Raw genomic sequence first — 26792 nt, 5'->3', positions numbered from 1 at the left:
ATCAATATTCTGGAATTGAGAGCAATATTCAATGCGCTTCAGGCTTGGCCTCAGTTGGCTTCGGCCAAATTCATCCGTTTTTTATCTAAGCGGGGGTTCTCTGATTCGGTCATTGATACTTTGAGTCAGGCACGTAAGCCTGTTACTAGAAAGATCTACCATAAGATATGGCGTAAATATCTTTATTGGTGCGAATCCAAGGGCTACTCATGGAGTAGGGTTAGGATTCTGTCTTTTCTCCAAGAAGGATTTGAGAAAGGGTGATCAGCGAGTTCCTTAAAGGGACAAATCTCTGCTTTGTCAATTTTGCTACACAAACGTTTGGCAGATGTTCCAGACGTTCAGTCTTTTTGTCAGGATCTAACCAGAATTAAGCCTGTGTTTAGACCAATTGCTCCACCCTGGAGTTTGAATTTAGTTCCGTTTGAACCCATGCATTCCATATATATTAAGTTGTTATCTTGAAAAGTTTTATTTTTGGTTGCTATTTCTTCTGCTCGTAGAGATTCTGAGCTTTCAGCGTTACAATGTTACTCGCCTTAACTTATCTTTCATTCTGATAAGGTGGTTTTACGTACCAAACCTGGTTTCCTTCCCAAGGTTGTTTCTAATAAGAATATTAATCTGGAAATTGTTGTTCCTTTATCATGTCCTAATCCTTCTTCTAGGATTGCATAACGTAGACGTGGTCCGTGCCCTGAAGTTTTACTTGCAGGCGACTAAGGAATTTCGTCAATCATCTTCATTATTTGTTGTTTTTCCTGGAAAGCGTAGGGGCCAAAAAGCTACGGCTACCTCTCTTTCTTTTTTGCTGAAGACTATCATCCGTTTGGCATATGAGACTGCTGGACAGCAGCCTCCTGAAAGAATTACGGCTCATTCTACTAGGGCTGTGGCTTCTTCATGGGTATTTAAAAACTTTGCTTCTGTTGAACAGATTTGCAAGGCTGCAACTTGGTCGTCTCTTCACACTTTTTCCAAATTTTCCAAATTTGATACTTCTTCTTCCGAGGCTATTTTTGGGAGAAAAGTTCTTCAAGTAGTGGTTCCTTCTGTTTAGGTTCCCTGTCTTGTCCTTCCCTTTCATCCGTGTCCTATAGCTTTGGTATTGTATCCCATAAGTAAGGATGAAATCCGTGGACTTGTCATATCTTGTAAAAGAAAAGGAAATTTATGCTTACCTGATAAATTTCTTTCTTTTACGATATGACGAGTCCACGGCCATTTTCGGGCCTGATAAATTTCTTTCTTTTATGATATGACGAGTCCACGGGTCATTTCTAAGACAGGTATTTATTTTGGTTAAACTTCAGTTACCTCTGCACCTTTGACTTTTCCTTTCTCTTCCTAACTTTGGTCGAATGACTGGAGGGGGAGGGAAGGGAGGAGCTATATATACAGCTCTGCTGTGGTGCTCTTTGCCACTTTCTGTTGAACAGGAGGCGTAATCCCATAAGTAAGGATGAAATCTGTGGACTCGTCATATCGTAAAACAAATAAATTTATCAGGTAAGCATAAATTTCCTTTTCATTAGTGTCCCTTGGTAAGTGTGTTTAACCTTTTTAAATGGGTTAAAACACACACACACACACACACACACACACACACATACATACATACATATTCACATATATATATACACACATACACACACACATATATATTACATACACACACACACACACACTACTGTTCTGTAGGCACAACATAATCTGGAGCCGCAGTGCTTTTGTAGCTGTCAAGCTAGTCTTTAACTATGTGTATTGACCCTATAGTAACTAAGGGACACATGCAAAAATTACATGATATAACAAATCACAGCTTGTCATTTTTCTTTTATAATGTCTCTCTTAATTTAGAAATTATTGTTGTGATTTTATAGGCTCATTACTTTTTTTGTGCTACATTTTAGGGAGGAATCCTCATTTGCTGTGAACTCATGGTTTAATTGGGTATAAAGATGAGTATAAGCAGTGATGAGGTTAACTTCCTGGTGTACAGATACTTACAAGAATCAGGTGAGTGAGTTTATTGAACACTTTATTAATGTATAATAAGACTTTTTTGTGAATTGTATTTCCCTAATGCTCAGAGGTCTTAGTATGAGCAAAAGGCTCAAAGCATTATTTCAATTATAGTTTTATAATCTGAATTATTATTTCTTTTTAAAGACACAATGAGTCCACGGATTTCATCCTTACTTGTGGGATTTACGCCTCCTGGTCAGCAGCAGGAGGCAAAAAGCACCACAGCAGAGCTGTTATAACTCCTCCCTTCCCTCCCACCCAGGTCATTCTCTTTGCCTATGTTAGTGATAGGAAGAGTTAAAGTGAGGTGTAGGATTAGATTCTTCAATCAAGAGTTTTTTTATTTTTAAAGTAGTTCAAGATTGTGCTGCTTTGTTCTAGGGTGTAGCCGTAGTCCAGATCAGTCTCTTCAGTAGAGCTTTTGGTGGCTTTAAAGCAATGTGAACTGGTGGGACATAATTATCACTGCACCTCCCATATATTGATGCTGCCCTAATCCTGATAGCCTAAGCAAACTTAACTCAGGCTTCATCATTTTCCACAGGGCTATAGGAGGGAGAGGACCTCTTATACCTGCTGGACTGTCCTGCTGTCGGACAGCATCAAGGTAAGTGCTGACATTTTTTATTCTGGGAACAATCAAAGACTCAGAGGAGAGTGGGCACTTTAATCTGATTTTCACATAAGGCTCAGCAATATGGGACTCTTGTGATTGGGACATTATGTTCTCTAAGTATGGAGAGCTGTATTGACAGCTTAAGTACAGGCACTGGGGCTGGGAGTTAAGCCATATTGTTTTTCACTTTAGTTTATTTTTTTCTATGCAAAGCCGGTGGGGTTGTGTGGTTTTTTACTAACGCCCACGATGGGCGGGGCTACGTTTTTGCGCACTTTCTAGTAACAACTGCGCAGTTCTCAGTCGTTGTCTGAACACAGAGCTGTTCCGGGTACTCTGGGGTTGTTGTACAAACGGCTGGAGCATCGCACTAGAACCGAGAGAGAGAGCAGTGGTTCCGGGCGGCAGGGGTGTCTGAATATTATTATATTTATCTGAGGATACGCTTTTTTTCTTTCTGCAAGGAAAATAGAACAATTTTTCTCAAATAACTTAACATTTGAAAAAATACTGTGACTTTAAATTTTAAATGGAAACTATTTAAATTTTGTGGTTTAATTTGGGGCACATTTTTTTCTACCTGCACTTAAAATGTCTATTTTCAAAATTTAAAGGGCCAGTAACGTTTTTTTGTAATAAGATTTTTTTATATCAATGTTTTATTTCATTGTTTTTCTTCTGTGCTTCAACATGGACATAGGAGCTGTACAAGAGGTTACTGCTCCATGTGTTTGGATGCCAACGTGAAACCACCAATCCCTTTCTGTCCCTCATGTATTGAGAGGGTTCTAAGTTATAGAGAACAGATTTTTGATTAACAAAATCTTTCAAAGGCGGATGCTTCTCAGAAATCTAATGACGAGGTTCAGAGTATGCCGCAGCTTTCTCCCCAAGCGTCCCACACTTTAACGCCCGCTCAAGCAGTGCCTTGTATTTCTTCTCTAGCTTCTACTGCAGTTACGTTAAAAGACATAGCTGCGGTTATGTCTTCTACACTTACTGATGCGTTGTCTGCCTTTCCTATACTTCAAGGCAAACATAAAAGGAAGGACAACTATGTGGTCAATGAAGTTTCTGATGCTATGGTGGCAATCTCGGATGTACCCTCTCAGGGATCTGAGATGGAGGGTATGGAGGTTCTATCGGAAGGTGAAATTTCAGACTCGGGGAGTTCCTTACCTTTGACTAATTCGGAAGTTGTCTCGTTCAGGTTTAAACTAGAACACCGCCTGTTACTCAGGGAGGTCTTAGTGACTTTGGACGACTGTGACTCCATGGTAGTGGTCGTTCCTTAGAAATCAAGTAAGTTGGACAAATACTTCCTTCTTACTCAGATGTTTTTCCAGTTCCCAAGTGAACTTCGGAGATTATTTCTAAGGAATGGGAGAGACCAGGTATTCCCTTCTCTCCTATTTTCAAAAAGATGTTCCCAATAGCTGACAATGTCAGGGAAACTTGGCAGATGGTTCCGAAGGTGGAGGGGGCTATTTCCACTTTGGCGAAATGAACTACTATTCTTATTGAGGATAGTTGTGCCTTCAAAGACCCTATGGACAAGAAGTTGGAGGGTCTACTTAAAAAGATCTATGTTCACCAGGGTTTGCTATTACAACCGGCTGCGTGCATCGCTACTGTAACTAGTGCGGCAGCTTATTGGTTCGATGCTCTTGCGGAGTCTCTTAAGACTGAGACTTCTTCAGAGGAAATCCATTAAAGCTCTGAAATTAGCCAATTCTTTTATTACAGATGCTTCTCTGCAAATTACTAAATTGGCTGCTAAGAGTTCAGGTTTATGTATCCTAGCCCGCAGAGCCATATGGTTGAAGCCTTGGTCTGCGGATGTATCATCCAAGTCTAAGCTCCTGGCAATTCCTTACAAGGGAAAGACCATATTTGGACCTGGCTTGAAGGAAATTATCTCTGACATCACGGGAGGCAAGGGTCATCTCCTTCCTCAAGATAAAAGAACCAAGCAGAAATGACGACAAAGTAATTTCCGTTCCTTACGAAATTTTAAGGGAAATTCCTTCTCTTCTTCCTCTAAACAGGAAGGAAACTATTCACAATCTAAGTCTACTTGGAGACCCAACCAATCTTGGAACAAGGGTAAACAATCCAAGAAACCTGCTGCAGATTCCAAGTCAGCATGAAGGGTTTGCCCCCTATCCGGGACCGGATCTGGTAGGGGGCAGACTTTCCTTCTTCATTCAGGCTTGGGTGCGGGATGTTCAGGATCCCTGGGCTGTAGAAATAGTGTCTCAGGGATACAAACTGGAGTTCAGAAATTCTCCTCCCTGAGGAAGATTTCTTCTTTCAAGATTATCTGCAGACCAGATAAAAAGAGAGGCGTTCTTACATTGTGTAAGAGACCTCTCCCATGGGAGTAATTTGTCCCGTTCCAATACAGGAACAGGGGCAGGGTTTTTATTCAAATCGGTTTGTAGTCCCCAAAAAGGAGGGAACCTTCAGACCTATCTTAGACCTCGAGTCTAAACAAGTTTCTCAGAGTTCCATCATTCAAGATGGAAAATATTCGTACCATTCTTCCATTGATCCAGGAGGGTCAATTTATGACTGTGGATTTAAAGGATGCATATACACAGAGATCATCACAAGTTCCTGAGGTTTGCCTTTCTGGACAAATACTTTCAGTTTCGGTCTGGCTACGGCACCCAGAATTTTCACAAAGGTTCTGGGGTCTCTGCTGGCGGTTCTAAGACCATGGGGCATTGCGGTGGTGCCTTATCTGGATGATATTCTAATCCAGGTATCATCTTGTCAGCAAGCAAGGTCCCATTCCTACATTGTGCTATCCTTCCTGAGAACTCACGGGTGGAAGGTAAATCTGGAAAAGAGTTCTTTAATCCCGAAGACAATGGTGCCCTTCTTGGGAACTCTAATCGATTCTATATCCTTGAGAGTTTTTCTGACAGAGGTCAGAAAATCAAAGATTCTGGATACATGCCGAGCGCTTCAGTCCACTTCTCAGTCGTCGGTGGCCCAGTGCATGGAGGTAATCGGATTGATGGTGCCGGCAATGGACATCATACCGTTTGCTCGGTTTTTACCTCAGGCCTCTGCAGTTAAGCATGCTCAGGCAGTGGAATGGAGATTATACAGATTTGTCTCCTCGATTAACCCTGGAACAGGAGACGAGGGACTCCCTTCAATGGTGGTTGTCTCTGGATCATCTATCCCAGGGAACATGCTTTCGCAGACCTTCATGGGTGATTGTGACAACGGACCCCAGCCTTTTAGGATGGGGAGCAGTTTGGGGCTCACTAAAGTCTCTGGGAGTATGGACTGAGGCAGAGTCTCTCCTTCCTATCAACATCCTAGAGCTGAGGGCGATCTTCAATGCTCTTTGGGCCTGGCCTCAGTTGACTTCGGCCCTATTCATCAGATTCCAGTCGGACAACATAACGACAGGGGCTTACATCAATCATCAGGGAGGAACGCAGAGTTCCTTAGCGATGACCGAAGTAGCCAAGATAATCCAGTGGGCGGAGAGCCCATTCTTGCCATATGTCAGCGATCCACAACCCAGAAGTGGACAACTGGGAGGCGGATTTTCTGAGCAGGCAGACCTTTCATCCGGGAGAGTGGGAACTCCATCCGGAAATATTCTCCAACCTGATTCTCAAATGGGGTCGGCCGGAGTTGTATCTCATGGCATCTCGTCAGAATGCCAAGCTCCCGAGATACAGGTCCAGGGACCCCCAGGCGGAACTGATAGATGCCTTGACAGTTCCTTGGTCCTTCAGCCTAGCATATCTATTTCCCCCGTTTGCTCTTCTTCCCCGGGTTATTGCTCGTATCAAACAGGAGAAGGCATCAGTGATCCTCATCGCTCCTACGTGGCCTCGCAGGATTTGGTATGCCAATCTGGTGGACATGTCATCCCTGCCACCTTGGAAACTTCCATTGAGGAAGGACCTTCTCATTCAAGGACCCTTCCTTCACCCAAATCTAGTTTCTCTGAAGCTGACTGCTTGGAGATTGAACGCTTAATCCTATGCAAGCAGGGTTTCTCTGATTCGGTCATAGATACCTTAATTCAGGCGCATAAGCCTGTAACTAAGAAGATTTACCATAAGATATGGCTTAAATATCTTTATTGGTGTGAATCCAAGGGCTACTCATGGAGTAGTTAGGATTCCCAAGATTTTGTCTTTTCTCCAAGAAGGATTGGAGAAGGGTTTAGCAGCAAGTTCCCTAAAGGGTCAGATCTCTGCCTTATCTATTTTGTTACACAAGCGTCTGGCAGATGTCCCAGATGTTCAATCCTTTTGTCAGGCTTCGATTAGAATCAGGCCTGTGTTTAAACCAATTGCTCCTCCATGGAGTTTGAATTTAGTACTTAAAGTTCTTCAAGGGGTTCCGTTTGAGCCTATGCATTCCATAGATATGAAGTTGTTATCTTGGAAAGTTTTATTTCTTGTTGCCATTTCTTCAGCTCGAAGAGTGTCTGAGCTTTCGGCATCACAATATAATTCACCTTACCTTATTTTTCATTTGGATAAGGTGGTTTTACGCATTAAACTTGGTTTTCTTCCTAAGGTTGTTTCAGACAGGAACATTAGTCAGGAGATTGTTGTTGGACATTGTCTGTGCTTTAAAACTTTACTTACAAGCAGCTAAGGACTTTCGTCAATCATCTTCTCTGTTTGTCATTTTTTCTGGAAAACGTAAGGGTCAGAAAGCTACGGCTACCTGTCTTTCTTTCTGGCTGAGGAGTATCATACGTTTTGCCTATGGGACTGCTGGACAGCAGCCTCCTGAAAGAGTTACGGCTCATTCCACCAGGGCTGTTGCTTCCTCATGGACATTCAAAAATTAAGCTTCTGTTGAACAGATTTGCAAGGCTGCAACTTGGTCCTCTCTTCACACTTTTTTTTCTAAATTTTTCAAATTTGATACCTTTGTTTCGGCTGAGGCTGTTGTTGGGAGAAAAGTTCTTCAAGCATTGGTGCCTTCTGTTTAGGTTCCCTGTCTTGTCCCTCCCTTATCATCCGTGTACTCTAGCTTTGGTATTGTATCCCTCAAGTAAGGATGAAATCCGTGGACTCATCGTGTCTTTAAAAAGAAAATTTATGCTTTCCTGATAAATTTGTTTCTTTTTAGACACGATGAGTCCACGGCCCGCCCTGTTCTCTGAAGTTTACAAAAATTAATAACCTGTCTGACACCTCTGCACCTTGGCTTTTCCTTTCTCTTCCTAACTTCGGTCGAATGACTGGAGTGGGAGGAAAGGGAGGAGCTAAAGACCTCCATAAAGACCTTTCTGTTCATGGAAGCCTATCTCTAAATCAGTAAAAAATGAATTCTAACTGCTGCCCCATCTAACTCCACACTAACATCATTCTCACTTTGCAGTCCCCCCACCTCCTGTTTCTCACCCTCCTACCATCTAGATTGTAAGTTCCCACGGGAACAGGGCCCTCAATTCCCCCTGTATTTGTTTTGTTAAACTTTGGTGTCTTCTATATTGTATTGTACTGTACTTTTATCTTTATACCCATGGACAGCGCTGCGGAATCTGTTGGCGCTTTATAAATAAAGAATAATAATATAACAGCTCTGCTGTGGTGCTCTTTGCCTCCTCCTGCTGACCAGGAGGCGTAATCCCACAAGTAAGGATGAAATCTGTGGACTCATTGTGTCTAAAAAGAAACACATTTATCAGGTAAGCATCATTTTTTTCTTTTTTTTGCCACACACATACTTTAACCCTTTAACCCATTAAGACGTGTATAAATTTGTCGTGCTGTACTTTGCTTATCGTACTGCATGATGCCAGGACGCTCCAGCAGTTTTGGCTGTCAAGTTGAAGCCGAGGGCTGGAGTTCCTGAACTCATGGCATCTTTCTGCATCTGGAACCGGAGCGCAACCGGCACTCCACTTTCATATGTAGGCAGATGCCAGATTGTTATAGACTGTGACACTGTGACGGCAACGGCGGAAGCAGGATGGTGCTACACTAAACAATAAAGGGACACAACAGAAAAATGGTGGGTGGGGGATTGCGGGAGTGGGGAGGTCCCACTACAGAAAGTTAAAAAATAACATCAAGAAGTGTGTTATAGACACAGTTGCCAGTACCTAAGATGGCAGGCAATAGTTAGAGGGGGAAGCGTTAACAAGCAAAAATGGTAAAAATACTCCGCTATTTTGGGCAAGTTCTTCTCTGAAAGTCTCGGTAATGAAGGGGTTAAAGTATGTTAAATTGTAAAACCTCAAAAAACAGATCCCAGTTCCTTAAATTCCAGCTGTAAAATGCTGTAAGCATTTAGCTTACATAAAATAAACCTGTATTACAGTAGGAGCAAAATTTACTTGGGTTTCTTTTGTTCTTTTCCAATTCATTAAAAATGAAGGCCCCTATGTTAAAAGGGCATGAAACACACACATTTTTTTTATATCGTGATTCAGATAGAACATGTTGTTATTTTAAATAAGTTTCTAATTTATTTCTATTATCTAACTTGTTTAGTTTTCTTAGTATCCTTTATTGAAAATGAGTCCTATGTACGCTTAGAAGCTGCTGATTGTTATCTACACATATATCTCGTCAATTGCTTTCAGCTAGCTCCCCGTAGTGCATGACTGCTGCTTCAACAAAGGATAACAAGAGAGAATCAAATAAGATAATAGTAGTAAATTGGAAAAGTGATTAAAATTGTATGATCTATCTAAATTGAGAAAGACAGATCGTGTGTTTCATGTCCCTTTAAAAGCATTTTGATATTGGAGATATTTTAAAAAGGGATTGGTCTTTTATTTGAGATTGGGTATGAAATATAGGAAAACAACTTTTGGCGAGACTGCCTTTAATGTGGGAGGCGATGCTTCTCGGACATTTGCGGAATTTTAAAACCAGCATTGCCACCTGTATTGAAGGTGTAATGTAAATGAAACCTTTACACAGTATTGAATGGCAATACAATTTACATGTGTCAACAGAAACGCAACCCCTTTTCTCCAACATAGGTGTGTCCGGTCCACGGCGTCATCCTTACTTGTGGGATATTCTCTTCCCCAACAGGAAATGGCAAAGAGCCCAGCAAAGCTGGTCACATGATCCCTCCTAGGCTCCGCCTACCCCAGTCATTCTCTTTGCCGTTGTACAGGCAACATCTCCACGGAGATGGCTTAGAGTTTTTTAGTGTTTAACTGTAGTTTTTTATTATTCAATCAAGAGTTTGTTATTTTGAAATAGTGCTGGTATGTACTATTTACTCAGAAACAGAAAAGAGATGAAGATTTCTGTTTGTATGAGGAAAATGATTTTAGCAACCGTAACTAAAATCCATGGCTGTTCCACACAGGACTGTTGAGAGCAATTAACTTCAGTTGGGGGAACAGTGTGCAGTCTCTTGCTGCTTGAGGTATGACACATTCTAACAAGACGATGTAATGCTGGAAGCTGTCATTTTCCCTATGGGATCCGGTAAGCCATATTTATTACGATCGTAAATAAGGGCTTTACAAGGGCTTATTTAGACTGTAGACTTTTCTGGGCTAAATCGATTCATTATTAGCACATATTTAGCCTTGAGGAATCATTTTATCTGGGTATTTTGATATAATAATATCGGCAGGCACTGTATTAGACACCTTATTTCTTAGGGGCTTTCCCAAAGCATAAGCAGAGTCTCATTTTCGCGCCGGTGTGGCGCACTTGTTTTTGAGAGGCATGGCATGCAGTCGCATGTGAGAGGAGCTCTGATACTTAGAAAAGACTTTCTGAAGGCGTCATTTGGTATCGTATTCCCCTTTGGGTTTGGTTGGGTCTCAGCAAAGCAGATACCAGGGACTGTAAAGGGGTTAAAGCTTAAAACGGCTCCGGTTCCGTTATTTTAAGGGTTAAAGCTTCCAAATTTGGTGTGCAATATTTTTAAGGCTTTAAGACACTGTGGTGAAAATTTGGTGATTTTTGAACAATTCCTTCATGTTTTTTCGCAATTGCAGTAACAAAGTGTGTTCAGTTTAAAATTTAAAGTGACAGTAACGGTTTTATTTTAAAACGTTTTTTGTACTTTCTTATCAAGTTTATGCCTGTTTAACATGTCTGAACTACCAGATAGACTGTGTTCTGAATGTGGGGAAGCCAGAATTCCTATTCATTTAAATAAATGTGATTTATGTGATAATGACAATGATGCCCAAGATGATTCCTCAAGTGAGGGGAGTAAGCATGGTACTGCATCATTCCCTCCTTCGTCTACACGAGTCTTGCCCACTCAGGAGGCCCCTAGTACATCTAGCGCGCCAATACTCCTTACTATGCAACAATTAACGGCTGTAATGGATAATTCTGTCAAAAACATTTTAGCCAAAATGAACCCTTGTCAGCGTAAGCGTGGCTGCTCTGTTTTAGTTACTGAAGAGCATGACGACGCTGATATTAATATCTCTGAAGGGCCCCTAATCCAATCTGAGGGGGCCAGGGAGGTTTTGTCTGAGGGAGAAATTACTGATTCAGGGAACATTTCTCATCAGGCTGAATCTGATGTGATTACATTTAAATTTAAGTTGGAACATCTCCGCATTTTGCTTAAGGAGGTATTATCCACTCTGGATGATTGTGAAAAGTTGGTCATTCCAGAGAAACTATGTAAAATGGACAAGTTCCTAGAGGTGCCGGGGCTCCCAGAAGCTTTTCCTATACCCAAGCGGGTGGCGGACATTGTTAATAAAGAATGGGAAAGGCCCGGTATTCCTTTCGTCCCTCCCCCCATATTTAAAAAATTGTTTCCTATGGTCGACCCCAGAAAGGACTTATGGCAGTCAGTCCCCAAGGTCGAGGGAGCGGTTTCTACTTTAAACAAACGCACCACTATACCCATAGAGGATAGTTGTGCTTTCAAAGATCCTATGGATAAAAAATTAGAAGGTTTGCTTAAAAAGATGTTTGTTCAGCAGGGTTACCTTCTACAACCCATTTCATGCATTGTCCCTGTCACTACAGCTGCATATTTCTGGTTTGATGAACTGATTAAGGTGCTCGATAGTGATTCTCCTCCTTATGAGGAGATTATGGACAGAATCAATGCTCTCAAATTGGCTAATTCTTTCACTCTAGACGCCACTTTGCAAGTGGCTAGGTTAGCGGCTAAGAATTCTGGGTTTGCTATTGTGGCGCGCAGAGCGCTTTGGTTGAAATCTTGGTCGGCTGATGCGTCTTCCAAGAACAAGTTACTAAACATTCCTTTCAAGGGGAAAACGCTGTTTGGCCCTGACTTGAAAGAGATTATCTCTGATATCACTGGGGGTAAGGGCCACGCCCTTCCTCAGGATAGGCCTTTCAAGGCAAAAAATAGACCTAATTTTCGTCCCTTTCGTAAAAACGGACCAGCCCAAAGTGCTACGTCCTCTAAGCAAGAGGGTAATACTTCTCAAGCCAAGCCAGCTTGGAGACCAATGCAAGGCTGGAACAAGGGAAAGCAGGCCAAGAAACCTGTCACTGCTACCAAGACAGCATGAAATATTGGCCCCCGATCCGGGACCGGATCTGGTGGGGGGCAGACTCTCTCTCTTCGCTCAGGCTTGGGCAAGAGATGTTCTGGATCCTTGGGCGCTAGAAATAGTCTCCCAGGGTTATCTTCTGGAATTCAAGGGACTTCCCCCAAGGGGGAGGTTCCACAGGTCTCAGTTGTCTTCAGACCACATAAAAAGACAGGCGTTCTTACATTGTGTAGAAGACCTGTTAAAAATGGGAGTGATTCATCCTGTTCCATTAAGAGAACAAGGGATGGGGTTCTACTCCAATCTGTTCATAGTTCCCAAAAAAGAGGGAACGTTCAGACCAATCTTAGATCTCAAGATCTTAAACAAATTTCTCAAGGTCCCATCGTTCAAGATGGAAACCATTCGAACTATCCTTCCTTCCATCCAGGAAGGTCAATTCATGACCACGGTGGATTTAAAGGATGCGTATCTACATATTCCTATCCACAAGGAACATCATCGGTTCCTAAGGTTTGCATTCCTGGACAAACATTACCAGTTTGTGGCGCTTCCTTTCGGATTAGCCACTGCTCCAAGGATTTTCACAAAGGTACTAGGGTCCCTTCTAGCGGTACTAAGACCAAGGGGCATTGCAGTAGTACCTTACCTGGACGACATTCTGATTCAAGCGTCGTCCCTCCCTCGAGCAAAGGCTCACACGGACATCGTCCTGGCCTTTCTCAGATCTCACGGCTGGAAAGTGAACGTGGAAAAGAGTTCTCTATCTCCGTCAACAAGGGTTCCCTTCTTGGGAACAATTATAGACTCCTCAGAAATGAGGATTTTTCTAACAGAGGCCAGAAAGACAAAACTTCTGGACTCTTGTCGGATACTTCATTCCGTTCCTCTTCCTTCCGTAGCTCAGTGCATGGAAGTGATCGGGTTGATGGTAGCGGCAATGGACATAGTTCCTTTTGCGCGCATTCATCTAAGACCATTACAACTGTGCATGCTCAGTCAGTGGAATGGGGACTATACAGACTTGTCTCCAAAGATACAAGTAAATCAGAGGACCAGAGACTCACTCCGTTGGTGGCTGTCCCTGGACAACCTGTCACGAGGGATGACATTCCGCAGACCAGAGTGGGTCATTGTCACGACCGACGCCAGTCTGATGGGCTGGGGCGCGGTCTGGGGATCCCTGAAAGCTCAGGGTCTTTGGTCTCGGGAAGAATCTCTTCTACCGATAAATATTCTGGAACTGAGAGCGATATTCAATGCTCTCAAGGCTTGGCCTCAGCTAGCAAGGACCAAGTTCATACGGTTTCAATCAGACAACATGACGACTGTTGCGTACATCAACCATCAGGGGGGAACAAGGAGTTCCCTAGCGATGGAAGAAGTGACCAAGATTATTCTATGGGCGGAGTCTCACTCCTGCCACCTGTCTGCTATCCACATCCCGGGAGTGGAAAATTGGGAAGCGGATTTTCTGAGTCGTCAGACATTGCATCCGGGGGAGTGGGAACTCCATCCGGAAATCTTTGCCCAAGTCACTCAACTATGGGGCATTCCAGACATGGATCTGATGGCCTCTCGTCAGAACTTCAAAGTTCCTTGCTACGGGTCCAGATCCAGGGATCCCAAGGCGGCTCTAGTGGATGCACTAGTAGCACCTTGGACCTTCAAACTAGCTTATGTGTTCCCGCCGTTTCCTCTCATCCCCAGGCTGGTAGCCAGGATCAATCAGGAGAGGGCGTCGGTGATCTTGATAGCTCCTGCGTGGCCACGCAGGACTTGGTATGCAGATCTGGTGAATATGTCATCGGCTCCACCTTGGAAGCTACCTTTGAGACGAGACCTTCTTGTTCAGGGTCCGTTCGAACATCCGAATCTGGTTTCACTCCAGCTGACTGCTTGGAGATTGAACGCTTGATTTTATCGAAGCGAGGTTTCTCAGATTCTGTTATCGATACTCTTGTTCAGGCCAGAAAGCCTGTAACTAGAAAGATTTACCACAAAATTTGGAAAAAATATATCTGTTGGTGTGAATCTAAAGGATTCCCTTGGGACAAGGTTAAGATTCCTAGGATTCTATCCTTCCTTCAAGAAGGATTGGAAAAAGGATTATCGGCAAGTTCCCTGAAGGGACAGATTTCTGCCTTGTCGGTGTTACTTCACAAAAAACTGGCAGCTGTGCCAGATGTTCAAGCCTTTGTTCAGGCTCTGGTTAGAATCAAGCCTGTTTACAAACCTTTGACTCCTCCTTGGAGTCTCAATTTAGTTCTTTCAGTTCTTCAGGGGGTTCCGTTTGAACCCTTACATTCCGTTGATATTAAGTTATTATCTTGGAAAGTTTTGTTTTTAGTTGCAATTTCTTCTGCTAGAAGAGTTTCAGAATTATCTGCTCTGCAGTGTTCTCCTCCTTATCTGGTGTTCCATGCAGATAAGGTGGTTTTACGTACTAAACCTGGTTTTCTTCCAAAAGTTGTTTCTAACAAAAACATTAACCAGGAGATTATCGTACCTTCTCTGTGTCCGAAACCAGTTTCAAAGAAGGAACGCTTGTTGCACAATTTGGATGTTGTTCGCGCTCTAAAATTCTATTTAGATGCTACAAAGGATTTTAGACAAACATCTTCCTTGTTTGTTGTTTATTCAGGTAAAAGGAGAGGTCAAAAAGCAACTTCTACCTCTCTCTCTTTTTGGATTAAAAGCATCATCAGATTGGCTTACGAGACTGCCGGACGGCAGCCTCCCGAAAGAATCACAGCTCATTCCACTAGGGCTGTGGCTTCCACATGGGCCTTCAAGAACGAGGCTTCTGTTGATCAGATATGTAGGGCAGCGACTTGGTCTTCACTGCACACTTTTACCAAATTTTACAAGTTTGATACTTTTGCTTCTTCTGAGGCTATTTTTGGGAGAAAGGTTTTGCAAGCCGTGGTGCCTTCCATTTAGGTGACCTGATTTGCTCCCTCCCTTCATCCGTGTCCTAAAGCTTTGGTATTGGTTCCCACAAGTAAGGATGACGCCGTGGACCGGACACACCTATGTTGGAGAAAACAGAATTTATGTTTACCTGATAAATTTCTTTCTCCAACGGTGTGTCCGGTCCACGGCCCGCCCTGGTTTTTTAATCAGGTCTGATAATTTATTTTCTTTAACTACAGTCACCACGGTACCATATGGTTTCTCCTATGCTATTATTCCTCCTTAACGTCGGTCGAATGACTGGGGTAGGCGGAGCCTAGGAGGGATCATGTGACCAGCTTTGCTGGGCTCTTTGCCATTTCCTGTTGGGGAAGAGAATATCCCACAAGTAAGGATGACGCCGTGGACCGGACACACCGTTGGAGAAAGAAATTTATCAGGTAAACATAAATTCTGTTTCTTACTATGCAATACTTAAACTAGGACATGAATAATACACATATAGGAACTGGGGGATTGTGGGTATATTATACATGTGTATACTTTTGTATTATCGGTAGGTATTAAACTGTAAAATTATATAATATGTATGTAAAGTCTTTTCATGATTTAAATATTTTTTTAAGTGTTGGTGTGTTTCTTTTTTCTTTTTATGAAGACAATTTTGTGTTTTTGGATAATAGCATTCCTGCTTTTTTGCTTTTCCGAAGTTTTTTTTTTTTTAACCTTTACACTGAATTTTTTTTTGTGTGTGTGTGGGGGGGGTGTTGACAGTTTTTTTTTTGCACTGTAACTAATGTGTTATAATGCGACCACACTATAATAAACATGTTCTTTATTAATAAGTAAAATACAGTGTGAACTAATATCGGCTACAAAAAAAACTAAACTCCAAAAAACACATTTTACACAGTGCAAAGTAAAAAAAAAAAAAAGCTGTGGCTAATGTATTCTATGGAATATTAATATCAAGAGCATGAAATCTTCCTTTTACATTGTCAAGGTTTTTTAAAAAAAAACAAAAAAAACAAAACCCTTATTTAACCCTTTAAGGACCCGGGAATTTCAGAGAGAAACTTGCCCAAAAGCTTTATTGCTATCACTTGGTATAACTTATGCCACCATTTTGCCACAAAATGTGATCATATTAAAGTGATGGTATACTTTAAATAATCATATGCCATAAATGTAATCTTTGCCATTAAAAAAATATGTATGTACCTTTTTTTGTTTTTAATCCATCCGTGAAAGGGTTAAATTAGTTCATATAATGCTGCTTCTATTTCAATGTTATGCCGGCCCACAGGGATGAACTCTTCTTTTTTTATGACAATTCCAGTGAACATCCAATTATTATTATTATCATCAGGTATTTGTAGAGCCCCAACAGATTCCACAGCGCTATAACATGTGTGTGTAATTTGACAATCTTGAAGTCCATTCCCGTTAATGCCCTTAAAAAGCCTATGTAGAGAGTGGGTGGGACTGCTCTTTACATCAAAACCCAGCCAAAAAAGGAAATGAAGGGGGGCGGGGGAACAGACAATACCAATTAGGATTATAAATCTTTTATTATAAAATATATATACAGTTTAAAAAAATAATTTTGTGGTTTTACTTGCAAACTAATAAGTTTTTATTGCAACATTCTTATAGTCTGAAGTTTACCATCACTTTAAAAATTAACTTTTTCACAAACTTTGGGTTTCTCACTGAAATTATTTACATACCACTTGTGCAATCATAACACAAATGGTTGTTAAAGCTTCTCTGAGATCCCCTTTGCTCATAAATAAGACATGTATGGCTTTACCATTGCTTTTTTGGTAATTAGAAGGCTGCTGATTGCAGCTGCGCATTATACTTCTGAAATTCCTGACAGTGAAGGGGTTAATCAGGTAGCTTTTAAGGTTAATTTTAGCTTTAGTGTAGAGATTACCCTCCCACCCCCTGATCCCTCCCAAACAACTCGTTTATCCCTCAGGCCCCACTGGTCGCCACTATCTTAGAAACTGGCAGACAGTCTGCCAGTATGCAGTGTAGGGATAGGTTCTCCCCCCCCCCCCCCTCCATAGTAGTGTATGGAACCCTACCTGATTCCCCCCGCCCCCACCTACAAACAGCTCTCTAACATCTCCCTCTATCTAATATCGGTCTTCCAGTACCCAATTTATGTTTCTTTAAGCATTTTATTATTATTTATATAAAATGTCTGTAGTGTAGCATTCCTTTATCCCCTCCAACCGATTGTTACGGACCCCCTTCCCTATGTCTGTAGTGTAGAAGCTCATCCCTCCCCCAGCAAAAATGTTTTTCTGGTAGACAGGGAATCCCTTCCGCATGCACGTTTTCCTCCCACACCACCCGTGGCAGCACTGCAAGCAGATGCAAACAGTGACACAGTGTCTGCTATACACATGCAGACACATTGTCTTGCAAGACATAAAAAGGGAATTTTTCGTGGATCTGATGGTCCCTTTTATCATCATGTCCTAAATATATAATTTTGTAAAAATAAAATAAAAAATTACCCCCTTCTTTATTTCTTTCATGTAATTAACAAGAGTCCATGAGCTAGTGACGTATGGGATATACATTCCTACCAGGAGGGGCAAAGTTTCCCAAACCTTAAAATGCCTATAAATACACCCCTCACCACACCCACAAATCAGTTTTTACAAACTTTGCCTCCAAGGGAGGTGGTGAAGTAAGTTTGTGCTAGATTCTACGTTGATATGCGCTCCGCAGCAAGTTGGAGCCCGGTTTTCCTCTCAGCGTGCAGTGAATGTCAGAGGGATGTGAAGAGAGTATTGCCTATTGAATGCAGTGATCTCCTTCTACGGGGTCTATTTCATAAGGTTCTCTGTTATCGGTCGTAGAGATTCATCTCTTACCTCCCTTTTCAGATCGACGATATACTCTTATATTTACCATTACCTCTACTGATTCTTGTTTCAGTACTGGTTTGGCTTTCTACAAACATGTAGATGAGTGTACTGGGGTAAGTAAGTCTTATTTTCTGTGACACTCTAAGCTATGGTTGGGCACTTTATTTATAAAGTTCTAAATATATGTATTCAAACATTTATTTGCCTTGACTCAGAATGTTCAACTTTCCTTATTTTCAGACAGTCAGTTTCATATTTGGGATTATGCATTGAATTATCATATTTTTCTTACCTCAAAAATTTGACTTTTTTCCCTGTGGGCTGTTAGGCTCGCGGGGGCTGAAAATGCTTCATTTTATTGCGTCATTCTTGGCGCGGACTTTTTTGGCGCAAAAATTCTTTTCCGTTTCCGGCGTCATACGTGTCGCCGGAAGTTACGTCATTTTTTTGACGTTATTTTGCGCCAAAAATGTCGGCGTTCCGGATGTGGCGTCATTTTTGGCGCCAAAAGCATTTAGGCGCCAAATAATGTGGGCGTCTTATTTGGCGCTAAAAAATATGGGCGTCGCTTTTGTCTCCACATTATTTCAGTCTCATTTTTCATTTGCTTCTGGTTGCTAGAAGCTTGATATTTGGCATTCTTTCCCATTCCTGAAACTGTCTTATAAGGAATTTGATCTATTTTGCTTTATATGTTGTTTTTTCTCTTACATATTGCAAGATGTCTCACGTTGCATCTGAGCCAGAAGATACTACAGGAAAATCACTGCCTGCTGGATCTACCAAAGCTAAGTGTATCTGCTGTAAATTTTTGGTAGCTATTCCTCCAGCTGTTGTTTGTAATAATTGTCATGACAAACTTGTTAAAGCAGATAATATTTCCTTTAGTAATGTACCATTGCCTGTTGCAGTTCCCTCAACATCTAAGGTGCAGAATGTTCCTGATAACATAAGAGATTTTGTTTCTGAATCCATAAAGAAGGCTTTGTCTGTTATTTCTCCTTCTAGTAAACGTAAAAAGTCTTTTAAATCTTCTCTCTCTACAGATGAATTTTTAAATGAACACCATCATTCTGATTCTTTGGACTCTTCTGGTTCAGAGGATTCTATCTCAGAGATTGATGCTGATAAATCTTCATATTTATTTAAGATGGAATTTTTTCGCTCTTTACTTAAAGAAGTACTAATTGCTTTAGAAATAGATGATTCTAGTCCTCTTGATACTAATTCTATACGTTTGGATAAGGTTTTTAAAGCTCCTGCGGTTATTCCAGAAGTTTTTCCTGTTCCTAATGCTATTTCTGCAGTGATTTCCAAAGAATGGGATAAATTGGGTAATTCATTTACTCCTTCTAAACGTTTTAAGCAATTATATCCTGTTCCGCCTGACAGGTTAGAATTTTGGGACAAAATCCCTAAAGTTGATGGGGCTATTTCTACCCTTGCTAAACGTACTACCATTCCTACGTCGGATGGTACCTCGTTTAAGGATCCTTTAGATAGAAAAATTGAATCCTTTCTAAGAAAAGCTTATCTGCGTTCAGGTAATCTTCTTAGACCTGCTATATCATTGGCTGATGTTGCTGCAGCTTCAACTTTTTGGTTGGAAACCCTAGCGCAACAAGTAGCAAATCGTGATTCTCATGATATTATTATTCTTCTTCAGCATGCTAATAATTTTATCTGTGATGCCATTTTTGATATTATTAGAGTCGATGTTAGGTTTATGTCTCTAGCTATCTTAGCCAGAAGAGCTTTATGGCTTAAGACTTGGAATGCTGATATGGCTTCTAAATCAACTCTACTTTCCATTTCTTTCCAGGGAAACAAATTATTTGGTTCTCAGTTGGATTCTATTATTTCAACTGTTACTGGTGGGAAAGGAACTTTTTTACCACAGGATAAAAAATCTAAAGGTAAAAACAGGGCTAACAATCGTTTTCGTTCCTTTCGTTTCAACAAAGAACAAAAGCCTGATCCTTCGTCCTCAGGAGCAGTTTCAGTTTGGAAACCATCTCCAGTCTGGAATAAATCCAAGCCTGCTAGAAAGGCAAAGCCTGCTTCTAAGTTCACATGAAGGTACGGCCCTCATTCCAGTTCAGCTGGTAGGGGGCAGGTTACGTTTTTTCAAAGAAATTTGGATCAATTCTGTTCACAATCTTTGGATTCAGAGCATTGTTTCAGAAGGGTACAGAATTGGTTTCAAGATGAGACCTCCTGCAAAGAGATTTTTTCTTTCCCGTGTCCCAGTAAATCCAGTGAAAGCTCAAGCATTTCTGAATTGTGTTTCAGATCTAGAGTTGGCTGGAGTAATTATGCCAGTTCCAGTTCCGGAACAGGGGATGGGGTTTTATTCAAATCTCTTCATTGTACCAAAGAAGGAGAATTCCTTCAGACCAGTTCTGGATCTAAAATTATTGAATCGTTATGTAAGGATACCAACGTTCAAGATGGTAACTGTAAGGACTATATTGCCTTTTGTTCAGCAAGGGAATTATATGTCCACAATAGATTTACAGGATGCATATCTGCATATTCCGATTCATCCAGATCATTTTCAGTTCCTGAGATTCTCTTTTCTAGACAAGCATTACCAATTTGTGGCTCTACCGTTTGGCCTTGCTACAGCTCCAAGAATTTTCACAAAGATTCTCGGTGCCCTTCTGTCTGTAATCAGAGAACAGGGTATTGTGGTATTTCCTTATTTGGACGATATCTTGGTACTTGCTCAGTCTTTACATTTAGCAGAGTCTCATACGAACCGACTTGTGGTGTTTCTTCAAGATCATGGTTGGAGGATCAATTTACCAAAAAGTTCTTTGATTCCTCAAACAAGGGTAACCTTTCTGGGTTTCCAGATAGATTCAGTGTCCATGACTCTGTCTTTAACAGACAAGAGACGTCTAAAATTGATTACAGCTTGTCGAAACCTTCAGTCACAATCATTCCCTTCGGTAGCCTTATGCATGGAAATTCTAGGTCTTATGACTGCTGCATCGGACGCGATCCCCTTTGCTCGTTTTCACATGCGACCTCTTCAGCTCTGTATGCTGAACCAATGGTGCAGGGATTACACGAAGATATCTCAATTAATATCTTTAAAACCGATTGTTCGACACTCTCTAACGTGGTGGACAGATCACCATCGTTTAATTCAGGGGGCTTCTTTTGTTCTTCCGACCTGGACTGTAATTTCAACAGATGCAAGTCTCACAGGTTGGGGAGCTGTGTGGGGATCTCTGACGGCACAGGGAGTTTGGGAATCTCAGGAGGTGAGATTACCGATCAATATTTTGGAACTCCGTGCAATTTTCAGAGCTCTTCAGTTTTGGCCTCTTCTGAAGAGAGAATCGTTCATTTGTTTTCAGACAGACAATGTCACAACTGTGGCATACATCAATCATCAAGGAGGGACTCACAGTCCTCTGGCTATGAAAGAAGTATCTCGAATTTTGGTTTGGGCGGAATCCAGCTCCTGTCTAATCTCTGCGGTTCATATCCCAGGTGTAGACAATTGGGAAGCGGATTATCTCAGTCGCCAAACGTTGCATCCGGGCGAATGGTCTCTTCACCCAGAGGTATTTCTTCAGATTGTTCAAATGTGGGGGCTTCCAGAGATAGATCTGATGGCCTCTCATCTAAACAAGAAACTTCCCAGGTATCTGTCCAGATCCCGGGATCCTCAGGCGGAGGCAGTGGATGCATTATCACTTCCTTGGAAGTATCATCCTGCTTATATCTTTCCGCCTCTAGTTCTTCTTCCAAGAGTAATCTCCAAGATTCTGAGGGAATGCTCGTTTGTTCTGCTAATAGCTCCGGCATGGCCTCACAGGTTTTGGTATGCGGATCTTGTCCGGATGGCATCTTGCCAACCATGGACTCTTCCGTTAAGACCAGACCTTCTGTCGCAAGGTCCTTTTTTCCATCCGGATCTGAAATCCTTAAACTTAAAGGTATGGAGATTGAACGCTTGATTCTTAGTCAAAGAGGTTTCTCTGACTCTGTGATTGATACTATGTTACAGGCTCGTAAATCTGTATCTAGAGAGATATATTATAGAGTCTGGAAGACTTATATTTCTTGGTGTCTTACTCATCATTTTTCTTGGTATTCTTTTAGAATTCCGAGAATATTACAATTTCTTCAGGATGGTTTAGATAAGGGTTTGTCCGCAAGTTCCTTGAAAGGACAAATCTCTGCTCTTTCTGTTCTTTTTCACAGAAAGATTGCTATTCTTCCTGATATTCATTGTTTTGTACAAGCTTTGGTTCGTATAAAACCTGTCATTAAGTCAATTTCTCCTCCATGGAGTTTGAATTTGGTTCTGGGAGCTCTTCAAGCTCCTCCGTTTGAACCTATGCATTCATTGGACATTAAATTGCTTTCTTGGAAAGTTTTGTTCCTTTTGGCCATCTCTTCTGCCAGAAGAGTTTCTGAATTATCTGCTCTTTCTTGTGAGTCTCCTTTTCTGATTTTTCATCAGGATAAGGCGGTGTTGCGAACTTCTTTTGAATTTTTACCTAAGGTTGTGAATTCCAACAACATTAGTAGAGAAATCGTGGTTCCTTCATTATGTCCTAATCCTAAGAATTCTAAGGAGAAATCGTTACATTCTTTGGATGTTGTTAGAGCTTTGAAATATTATGTTGAAGCTACTAAATCTTTCCGAAAGACTTCTAGTCTATTTGTCATCTTTTCTGGTTCTAGAAAAGGCCAGAAAGCTTCTGCCATTTCTTTGGCATCCTGGTTGAAATCTTTAATTCATCTTGCCTATGTTAATTCGGGTAAGACTCCGCCTCAGAGGATTACAGCTCATTCTACTAGGTCAGTTTCTACTTCCTGGGCGTTTAGGAATGAAGCTTCAGTTGATCAGATTTGCAAAGCAGCGACTTGGTCCTCTTTGCATACTTTTACTAAATTCTACCATTTTGATGTATTCTCTTCTTCTGAAGCAGTTTTTGGTAGAAAGGTACTTCAGGCAGTGGTTTCGGTTTGAATCTTCTGCTTATGTTTTTCATTAAACTTTATTTTGGGTGTGGATTATTTTCAGCAGGAATTGGCTGTCTTTATTTTATCCCTCCCTCTCTAGTGACTCTTGTGTGGAAAGATCCACATCTTGGGTATTCATTATCCCATACGTCACTAGCTCATGGACTCTTGTTAATTACATGAAAGAAAACATAATTTATGTAAGAACTTACCTGATAAATTCATTTCTTTCATATTAACAAGAGTCCATGAGGCCCACCCTTTTTTGTGGTGGTTATGATTTTTTTGTATAAAGCACAATTATTCCAATTCCTTATTTTTTATGCTTCGCACTTTTTTCTTATCACCCCACTTCTTGGCTATTCGTTAAACTGATTTGTGGGTGTGGTGAGGGGTGTATTTATAGGCATTTTAAGGTTTGGGAAACTTTGCCCCTCCTGGTAGGAATGTATATCCCATACGTCACTAGCTCATGGACTCTTGTTAATATGAAAGAAATGAATTTATCAGGTAAGTTCTTACATAAATTATGTTATTCCTCTAAAGCTGGACTTATATGCCTACATAGCTAACTGAAAATGTGACGATTCATGTATTTTGTGTGCTTATGTCCGAGAGATAACCATCTCCCCCTCTTTCTACAGGGTTTTCCCATTCTGCATTTACTTTTGGTATAGAGAGCCATATCAGCCAGTCTAATATTAATGGTGCCCTGGTACCACCTGCTGCTTTAATTTCCATCATTCAGAAAGGGTTGCAGTATGTGGAGGCAGAAGTTAGCATTAATGAGGTAAGCACTTTCTTTTGCTAATTTAACTTAAAGGTTTCAGTTCATAGAACTATAGCAATATGGGGTATATAGCGACTGATTTAGAACACATGCTGATTGATTAAAAACTTTCCAAAAGTCTGAAGTTGTACATAACCCCCTAAATGTAGCACTTTCCTTTACACCCAGGTAAAGGGATATAAATTGAAATGAACATGGGTGCATTTAAATTTGAAATAAAAGCATTTTTCAATATATTATACTTCCATTAGCTAAAATGCTGCAAGTAACAGTTACTGTTTTTGAGCGGCATACACACATATGCTGGGAGTACCACGTGCACCAGCATTCAAACACACCTTCTCAAAGAGTCAGCGATGGCATGAATAACACAAATTCAGTCTTCCCTGACACATGGTGCCTGTATCCTGATCCTCTAGTGACATGTGGGTGTGCTGCTGAAATAGTCATTTTAACCCTTTGAGTGCTAATCACTTTCCCACCTGGGTGCTAAGCTGTTCAAAGGTTTTTTCTTTTTTCAACTTTTTTTTTTCTTTTTTTAGACTGTTGGAAAAGTTAGGCAAATACCTTTCCAACGGTGGGTCTTTGGGGTCTGTAGCTTCTTAGATGCCTGAGATACAGGCTTCTAAGCAGCATGCCCCTTTTTCCTATACTTAACATTATTAAAGGGACACTGAACCCACATTTTTTCTTTTGTGATTCAGATAGAGCATGATATTTTAAGCAACTTTCTAATTTACTCCTATTATCAATTTTTCTCCGTTCTCTTGCTATCTTTATTTGAAAAAGGCATCTAAGCTATTTTTCTCTTTTTAAGTGTATCCAGTCCACGGATCATCCATTACTTGTGGGATATTCTCCTTCCCAACAGGAAGTTGCAAGAGGATCACCCACAGCAGAGCTGCTATATAGCCCCTCCCCTCACTGCCATTCCCAGTCATTCTTTTGCAACTCTCAACAAAGATGGACGTAGTAAGAGGAGAGTGGTGTATTATAGTTAGTTTTTTAACTTCAATCAAAAGTTTGTTATTTTTAAATGGTACCGGAGTGTACTGTTTCATCTCAGGCAGCATTAGAAGAAGAATCTGCCTGTGATTTCTATGATCTTAGCAGAAGTAACTAAGATCCACTGCCGTTCTCACATATTCTGAGGAGTGTGGTAACTTCAGAGGGGGAATGGCGTGCAGGTTTTCCTGCAATAAGGTATGTGCAGTTAATATATTTCTAGGGATGGAATTTGCTAGAAAAATTCTGCTGATACCGGATTAATGTAAGTTAAGCCTTAAATGCAGTGATAGCGACTGGTTTATTAACAGAGATACATACACTTTTATGCAGTGATAGCGACTGGCTTATTAACAGAGATACATACACTTTTATAAAAGTGTAATATAAAACGTTTGATGGCATGTTAATCGTTTTTATATATGTTTGGTGACAAAACTTATTGGGGCCTAGTTTTTTTTCCACATGGCTGGCTTGATTTTTGCCTAGAAACAGTTTCCTGAAGCTTTCCACTGTTGCAATATGAGTGGGAAGGGCCTATTTTAGTGCCTTTCTGTGCAGATAAAAATACTGACAGAGACATTCAGCTTCCCTCTGCATGATACAGGACATCTCTGAAGGGCTCAAAATGCTTCAAAGTCGTGTTTGAGGGGGGTAACAATCACAGTAGACTGTGGCAGTTGTGACTGTGTTTAAAAAACGTTTTTGTCATTTATTATTCTGTTTTTGTTATTAAGGGGTTAATCATCCATTTGCAAGTGGGTGCAATGCTCTGCTGACTTGTTACATACACTGTAAAAATTTTGTTAGTGTAACTGCCTTTTTTCACTGTTATTTCAAATTTTGTCAAAATTTGTTACTCTTAAAGGCACAGTAACGTTTTTTTATATTGCTTGTTAATTTGCTTTAAAGTGTTTTCCAAGCTTGCTAGTCCCATTGCTGGTCTGTACAAACATGTCTGAAGCAGAGGATACTTGTTCATTATGTTTAAAAGCCATGGTGGAGCCCCATAGGAGAATGTGTACTAAATGTATTGATTTCACCTTAAACAGTAAAGATCAGTCTTTATCTATAAAAGAATTGTCACCAGAGGGGTCTGTCGAGGGGGAAGTTATGCCGACTAACTCTCCCCACGTGTCGGACCTTTCGCCTCCCGCTCAAGGGACGCACGCTAATATGGCGCCAAGTACATCAGGGACGCTCATAGCGATTACTTTGCAGGACATGGCTGCAATCATGAATAATACCCTGTCAGAGGTATTATCCAGATTGCCTGAATTGAGAGGCAAGCGCGATAGCTCTGGGGTTAGACGAGATACAGAGCGCGTAGATGCTGTAAGAGCCATGTCTGATACTGCGTCACAATATGCAGAACCTGAGGACGGAGAGCTTCAGTCTGTGGGTGACATCTCTGAATCGGGGAGACCTGATTCAGAGATTTCTAATTTTAAATTTAAGCTTGAGAACCTCCGTGTATTGCTTGGGGAGGTATTAGCTGCTCTGAATGACTGTGACACAATTGCAGTGCCAGAGAAATTGTGTAGGCTGGATAAATACTATGCAGTGCCGGTGAGTACTGATGTTTTTCCAATACCTAAAAGGCTTACAGAAATTATTAGTAAGGAGTGGGATAGGCCCGGTGTGCCCTTTTCCCCACCTCCTATATTTAGAAAAATGTTTGCAATAGATGCCACTACACGGGACTTATGGCAGACTGTCCCTAAGGTGGAGGGAGCAGTTTCTACTTTAGCTAAGCGTACCACTATCCTGGTTGAGCACAGTTGTGCTTTTTCAGATCCAATGGATAAAAAATTAGAGGGTTACCTTAAGAAAATGTTTATTCAACAAGGTTTTATTTTACAGCCCCTTGCATGCATTGCGCCTGTCACTGCTGCGGCGGCATTCTGGTTTGAGGCCCTGGAAGAGGCCATCCATACAGCTCCATTGACTGAAATTGTTGACAAGCTTAGAACTCTTAAGCTAGCTAACTCATTTGTTTCTGATGCCATTGTTCATTTGACTAAACTAACGGCTAAGAATTCCGGATTCGCCATCCAGGCGCGTAGGGCGATATGGCTCAAATCCTGGTCA

General features: G+C 41.2%; 1 protein-coding gene across 1 annotated transcript in view; it reads left to right on the top strand.

The window, feature by feature from the left end:
• TBL1XR1 (TBL1X/Y related 1) overlaps positions 1–26792 on the top strand; it is a 465261-nt gene that overhangs the window by 48397 nt on the left and 390072 nt on the right. Inside the window, exons 2-3 of the mRNA XM_053710155.1 lie at positions 1914–2019; positions 23551–23696. Of these exons, the coding sequence (XP_053566130.1) occupies positions 1962–2019; positions 23551–23696 (204 nt within the window). The 5' untranslated portion in view covers positions 1914–1961. The remainder of the gene's footprint in view (positions 1–1913; positions 2020–23550; positions 23697–26792) is intronic.

Source organism: Bombina bombina, chromosome 4 (assembly GCF_027579735.1).
Source record: "Bombina bombina isolate aBomBom1 chromosome 4, aBomBom1.pri, whole genome shotgun sequence".
In the NCBI taxonomy this organism is placed as follows: domain Eukaryota; kingdom Metazoa; phylum Chordata; class Amphibia; order Anura; family Bombinatoridae; genus Bombina; species Bombina bombina.
This window is presented reverse-complemented; position numbering and strand designations above follow the sequence as displayed.